The following is a 7,411-nucleotide window of genomic DNA, read 5'->3' as shown; positions in this document are numbered from 1 at the left end:
CGAGTGTTTAGCTTTGTTTTAAACATTGGGTTTAACTTGCTAACTAGCTAGCTAGCATGCTAACGTAACTGTGGAACCATTGGTGCTCTGTCGAACTTCGAGAGTACACCAACGGCTGTTTTACTCGCCAGTTGGGTTTAATTAGTCAAAATCCGAGATCACAAATGAGATCCATGCGCGCGCGAAAATCAAACAGCCACGCACCTTTGACGAGCGCTTTTACGTCACTCCGCGAGCAAAATTCACTCTCGCGCGAGCAAAATTCACTCTCGGGCGAGCAGAATTCTCTTTCTTCCCTCCTCACTATATCTCCTGTCTCTCACTTATTCTCAGACCAATCCGGGATCGGCGGATGTCGGTAAATAAGTGAACTGAACACTTCAGTAACATGTGTGAAGCTATTATATTATACACAAGTATTTTCTGTCTCTCCTATAAAACAATTGCTGTTTGTCCTTCAGAGGCCACCAGCCGAGGGGATTAGAGCACGTGGCCCCTCCCTCTCCCCACCCGGCTCCCCCTGCCCCCCACCCGTCCGCCGTCGGCACGCGGCCGCCATGCTGCTGCAGCCCCCGCTGCTGCTGGCCCCCCCCGCTGCTGCTGTGTTTACTTGTATCGTCAGAAGAAGAAGACGAAGAGACAGAGACAGAGAGAGAGTTAGATGAATCAATGACTATTGTACTGAAGTTAAACAACACATTTAATGGGCTTTTATGTGACGTTAACTGATTTAGCGATAACGATTATCCAATTAAAATAAATTGTTAGCTAGCATGCTAATGTTAACTGCCGTAACGGCAAGTAAAACGTCCGTTGGTGGACTGTCAACTACCGTCTCGTCAGTGGCGGTTGGTGGAAAAAAGGTAAGGCCATCCTATCAATTTCAGCTAAATCTATTTGAGGGCGCTGATTGGCTAAATTGTATATATCTTTAAACAGCAATTGGCTAAACTGCTTCATAGACCCGCCTCTTTTGGGCCAAAACGATTTGGCCCCCTTATGCCGTCTCATGTTGTTAGTGTGGTGGAGTCTCTTTTTAAATTGTGTCATACATGTGTAGCTAGCTAACCTTAGCTAACATAGATGCCTCAGGTGCATGTAACGTTAGCCCACAGTGGGGCTAAATGTGGTGGACAGTTTCTAGGTTAATCGGGAGGAGAGTTTGTGTTCTCTAATCAATAATGAAGTCATAAGAAGATTCAAATATATATATATATATATATATATATAGGAAAACGCTACAGAGACCTCAATACTACAAATACCAGCAGCAAGTTTCAAAAAGACTCGCCGAGATCAGGCTGTATTTGACTCTGTCTCTTTCTTCCCTCCTCACTGGACTATATCTCCTGTCTCTCACTTATTCTCAGGCCAATCAGAGACCGCCGGCTCTCGGTAAATAAGTGAACTGAACTCTTTTCACAGTTTCATGTAACATGTGTGAAGCTATTATATTATACACAAGTCTTTTCTGTCTCTCCTATAAAACAATTGCTGTTTGTCCTTCAGAGGCCACCAGCAGAGGGGACACGAGGGAAGTCCCTCTCCCCCTCCCCACCCGGCTCCCCCCCACCTTGCCGCCGCTGCTGACGCCGCCGATGCCGCCGCGGAGCCATCCCCTAATGTAAGGTGCTTTTTTTCCGCAGCCTGGCTCCCAGGCCAGCTCGAAGGCCAGGAACTGGGAATCTCAGATAACCTGTGACACATCTTTCTTTGACAGGTGGAGGAGCAGACCTGGCTCATGCTGGTCTGGATGGCCTGGGTCCTTTGGGTGGCGAAATAAGTATGAAATCAAGTATATACTCTGTAAAAATAATTTACATTGTTCGAGTAACAAAAGAACGTGTTTAAAGAAAATGTCCTGTCTCTCACTTATTCTCAGGAAAATCAGAGACCGCCGGCTCTCGGTAAATAAGTGAACTGAACTCTTTTCACAGTCTCATGTAACATGTGTGAAGCTATTATATTATACACAAGTATTTTCTGTCTCTCCTATAAAACAATTGCTGTTTGTCCTTCAGAGGCCACCAGCCGAGGGGATTAGAGCACGTGGCTCCTCCCTCGTGCTGGCCTGGGTGGTCTGGGAGAGACTGAGCGTGTGAGTACCAGGTGTGTGAAGCTATTATATTATAAAACTCCTATAAAACAATTGCTGTTTGTCCTTTAGACATCACCTGGGAGGAACTGCGTGCATGTGGTCCCCTCCCCAACCCCCTGTGGTCACGTGGTCCCCTCCCCTCCCCACCCCCCTGTCGCCGCGGCCGTGGCCTCAGCAGCCTCAAACGCAGCCTCAGCCCTAGATGAAGCGGCTCCCAGAACAGGGATCCACAGGTAAGTCCCACAGTGGCCGTCTCATCCTCTTGTCTCAGATAATCTTTCAAGATGGCGCCGCGGACGGCTGCCTCGACGTGTTGGTGCGCATTGTTTTGTGTGTTTTTCGTCGTTAATTGTTGGAATGCTGTTAAGCATTCGGGACAGTCGGGCTTATTAACAGAGCCCGGGACCCCCACTGACTCTGTCATCCCCAGGACAAATTCCTACCGGTCACTCCCCTGCATCCCTTCTATTACACTCGACACTTTACACTACACCTACATCTCACTTGTTTGTAGTCCTGTCATCTGCTCGTTTGTGCACTTTATTTCATATTTCATCTTTATTTTATATTTCATTTATTTTATATCTTACTTTATTTTATATCTCTTGTAAATTTGAATATGTTTCTACTTGGACTGATTGTTGTTGATTGTTAAATGTTTGCACCTCCCGTCACGCCAAATTCCTTGTATGTCCAACACACCATGGCAATAAACGGTTCTGATTCTGATTATACACAAGTCTTTTCTGTCTCTCCTATAAAACAATTGCTGTTTGTCCTTCAGAGATCACCTGCCAGGAGGCACCATGGCCGTGTCCCTGTCCCCCCGTCCCCACCCCCCCATGGCCGTGTCCCTGTCCCCCCGTCCCCACCCCCCCCGTGGCCGCCATGGCCGCCGCCGCTCCGCCAATCGGCGGGTAAATTTCCACTATTATATCCAAAATCCATTCAAACCCTTAACTCCATTAAAGGTCTGACTAGTTGGATAAAACATGTGTCCACCATAATATATCATTGCATTCCACTGCATATCTGTTCATATGCAGTGAGGACAAAGCACACATTAATATACAAGACAACATTTTTAAATTTAGAACTGGGAATCTCTGATAACCTGTGAAACATCTTTCTTTGACAGCTGGAGGAGCAGGTGGAGGAGGAGCAGCAGGGTAAAAAGGGTAAATTCATCATTTATCTACAACTGTGGAAAAAAGGCACCTGAGTCTCCAGTTAACCCGTCTGGGAGAGTTGGCAGCCACCAGTCCACCGTATCAATTAGTTTACTTGTGAGGTTATCGTCTGTCTGTCTGTCTGTCTAGCATACTCTGTCAGGGTTTCCCCTAGTGTACTGCAAGCCCAACATAACGTTGGTGATTGTCCGGTCGAGAGAGAAAGTGTGTGTGTGTGTGTGTGTACAGTTTATTAGTTGGTGAATAAATACTACAACTCCTTGAGACCCAAGCCAAGCTCCTTTGTGTAATACACTAGACTGTGGTGTCATTGTAAAATGAACCTCATCAAATCTTCTTTTCCTTTCTCCAGGAGTGGTCGGCTGCGTCGTCGTCAGCGTCCTCGTCGGCGTTGGCGTCGTCGTCGGCACTTACTTCCTCCTGCTCCTCCTGCTGGCCTGGATGATTCGGGAGAGACTCAGTGTGTGAGTAACTTGTTCACTCACAACAAAATGCAAAATGAGTTTCCTTGAGTTTCAATGTTCAGCTCGTGAGACATCATGAAGGCATAAGTGAACCAGTTATTTCTGTTGTAAGATATTTCTAAATATAATCTAATTTAATTTGTCAAAGGCTCATATTTATTTTGAACTAAATTAGCCCTGTCTAATTGGCTGTTCCAGAGTGACGTAGAACGGCCTGTATTATCTGTACCTGTATTCTTGCTGAGGCTGTGTATGAATTAATGTTTATTGTGGCTTTGAAGGTTTTGACGATGTAGTACATATGTAGTCTATGCATGTAAAGCAAAGGGGGGAGTTAACACCACATAGCTGCCAGACGCAGGTAAACCATGGTTGAAGGTTTGCGTCCCTTTTTCAGACATTAATACATTATTATATTTTACCTTAGACTTGAGATGTGAATGCTTTTTTTGTCAACTTCCCACGAGGTTTACTTTTTCAGATCTGTTGTTACATTTATGACACCACCTTATAGAAACTGATACTGGTGTGCATGATGCCATCCTCTGGCTGCTGTGGTGAACTGCAGGAGTTAACTCGTGTCAATGTGCAGAGTGGTATTTGTATGTTTTTAGCAGGTTTGTTGCAAATAACAAGCAGTGCATTATTGTGCTATTCGTTTTCTAATCTGATTTGTTTGCAACATAATTAAAGAAAACCACTGCAAACGTCTGTTGCTGAAACATTGTTATCCAAGCTGTGAGTTACAGAAATCCTGTTCAACATTACAACAGTTTTTAGACAGATTTTATTACACGAGGTGACACATTGACGTTAAACATTATTTTGACGTATTTGAAGCGCTACAAGTTTCCACCATTTTACTTACAGACTTATGATTCACCAAAAACTAATAATATGCTTATTCAATCTGTGTGAATATGTATATCTATCTAAATAATTTCTACATTCAAGGAAAGGGGACATGCAGTCAGATGTTTCCTATGTAGTGCAAAACGGGTCATAAATTCCTCATATATTGATCAATGTAAATACATACCTTATTTATTTATGTGGATGTTTTACACTGCAATAACAGCAATATTAAAACTTTAAAATGTACAAATGTCCTGCTGCTCAACAACACTGCCTCTTACTCCATATTTTATTCTTAAACTGTATCATTGATGCTGGATATTTCCAGGTTTGACCTTTATCACAACACATTTTCTCATTTCTGCTCAGGTTTTACCAGGCTTTCAACGGCACTAAATACCGTGGCAATATTCCATGTTTGGTTTTTAAATGGCTGATTATACCCCAAAACCTTTTCGTTCAAGACCTTCAAACACAACCAGACACAACTAATGTAAGTGGTTTACATGACTCCTCCGCCACCAAACGGGCCTGGAACAAGTGTATGATGCTCTTGTGGATTTAAGTTTTTTTACATTTGCACTTTATATGAACAAGAAACTCTACATTTTGCCAGGTTAATGTATTTGTTGATGTTTTTCTTTTTGTTCATTATTCTTTTAATGGTATATTCACCTTTGCTTGTAGTGTTACCACTACTGTCGGCCTTGTTAATCCTTCATAATGTTGAACAATAATTTAATCTATAAGTGCGTGGGGGCATTTCTGCTTGGGCATCTCAAAAAGCCTTGGGCAGGCTCTGAAAACATCTCATATTGCACACACAAAATGGAACTTTAAAACTCGCTGGTCAAACCTCAAATGATGATAATAATGATAATATTTGTAGGGATAGTTGGTTGCTTGACCTTTGTACATAGATCCCAACTACAGGAAGCTTTTCCCTGTTTCATTGCTATGCGAGTGCCTCCCTGTATCCACTGAGCTACACAGGGCATAGAGCCAATAACTGGCCTGTTGAATTCAGTGCTCTCCCCACTGAGCTTGTGTCCACAGCAGTAGACTCAGGCGACCTGCCACACCGACCACAGCGTGCCCAGTGTGATGCTGTAGGCCACCACGGCCACCAAGTAAACTCTGAATAGCAGCACGTCCAGCACGTAGCCAACCTGCAGCCACTCCTTGGCAACTTCCCGGCACCTGTCCCTCTTTTCCAGGAAGTGGCGTATCGCTGTCACTTCGTGCAGGATGTTGTCCATGACAGGCGGGTTGGGGTCCCTGGATGGGGGCAGACCCAGTCCGATCAGTCTGCCTTCTCTGTCATGGTGGCTGAGCCTTCGGCCTATCTCACAGGTGTGGTGGAGGGGGCACTGGGCTGCAGGATGGGACAAGGACAGGCTTCATATTGCTTAATGTTGTAGTTTTTCATTGGTCAAACATTGACCTCTAAGTTTTTTGATTAGATTACAAATCTGAATACACTTTTGCTTAATGGCACAAGAGTGAAAACCACTGTTGTAGGCTACTGCACATGCGTTCACCTGCACCTTACCAGTCCCATAGTTGTTGTCCTTGTAGTGCTCCAGGTCGGTGCCCTGGGAGGACAGTGTGGGGCAGAGGCTGTGCTTCTTGTGGATGCAGAAGAGGACCGGAGCTCTTTCCAGCACCAAGTACTTCACCCAGTGGGGCACAGGGGGCTGCAGGTCCTGCTTGTGGACCAGACGCACAATCAGGACGGTTTCTGTCAGGCTGATCACCAGCAGGGCCATGCAGACCACGAAGTACACACCTAGAGCACAGGTAAAATGAGACAAGGTGTTTGATGATTACAGATCACAGATATTCCATAAAAGCAGATAGCAGTAGAATAATGCTCCATACTTTAATGACTGCGTTTCAGTAGGTTGCAGGTTGGAGCCCAGGCTTTTTGGAGATGTTATCTTGAAGTTTGCGTGTGCGTGTTATACTGTTAAAGACCTACGGTAACTTTTGTGAGGATGTGTCCCTGCCTTCCACCTAATTCATGCTGCGATAGTCTCCAGCCCTCCAAAATCCTGAAATCGGTGCTTGAATTTAGCCTGAGTGCACTCTCAGAACTTGTTTTGCCCTCACCAATCTGTCTCTGCATGACTTGCAGAGTACTTTTTTTTTAATTTTCACATTAATTTAGAGGTCAAATTAGATATTTTAAAATCATACGCTGACATTCCTTGCAGAAATCATGTTCTGAATTCAAACTGCTGATACGCAGTAATACATCCCGGTCACCTATCAGAGGGGTTCCTATGGCAGTGGCAGGCAGAGTGTCAGATACAATGATGAGGAAGACAGAGTAGCCCAGCAGCAAGGTGATCTTGAAGGAAACCCTCTCTCCACTGTCTGGTGGCAGATAGAATCCCACAATGTCCATCACCATCAAGAAGATACTGGGCAGCAGCAGGTTCACAGTGTAGAACAACGGCCGCCGCCGGATCACCACCTGGGAAATGTAGGTTAATGTCAAGTCAAAATGTCTGTTGTAAAAGAAGGAAGGACATGGTTAGCTTAGCAGCATAGCATAAAAAAAACGGGAAAAAGCTAACATGGCTCTGTCCTACGTATGTCGATAATTAACATGTTGTATCTTGTTGGTTTAATCCATACAAACTACACCGTAAAAATACAAATTTAAATAAAATAGTGGATAATGCCACAGATGAATGAGGTTAAATAAAATAAAAACACAGAATATACCTTTGGTTTGGACTTTTATTGGTGATTATTAGTGGTCGGTCAGTGATCCCTGTTGTGATTGGCAGAAGGTG

The 7,411-nt window shown here is 44.4% G+C and overlaps 1 protein-coding gene across 1 annotated transcript; it reads right to left on the bottom strand.

Annotated features, from left to right (window-relative positions):
- Positions 1 to 5,671: 5,671 nt before the first annotated feature.
- LOC142960598 (5-hydroxytryptamine receptor 3A-like) lies at positions 5,672 to 7,080 on the bottom strand. The gene is made up of 3 exons (XM_076102507.1): positions 6,876 to 7,080; positions 6,160 to 6,396; positions 5,672 to 5,949 (listed from the first exon to the last, which is right to left on the bottom strand). The coding sequence occupies exons 1-3, from the start codon at positions 7,021 to 7,023 to the stop codon at positions 5,672 to 5,674; spliced, it is 663 nt and encodes a 220-aa protein (XP_075958622.1). The 5' UTR covers positions 7,024 to 7,080.
- Between the last annotated feature and the right edge of the window lie 331 nt (positions 7,081 to 7,411).

The sequence above is a fragment of the Anarhichas minor genome, unplaced genomic scaffold (genome assembly GCF_050575085.1).
Source record: "Anarhichas minor isolate MPS153535 unplaced genomic scaffold, ASM5057508v1 ptg000027l, whole genome shotgun sequence".
NCBI classification, from domain to species: Eukaryota; Metazoa; Chordata; class Actinopteri; order Perciformes; family Anarhichadidae; genus Anarhichas; species Anarhichas minor.
Note: the sequence above shows the minus strand (reverse complement) of the source record. Positions and strands in the feature narration are given on the sequence as shown.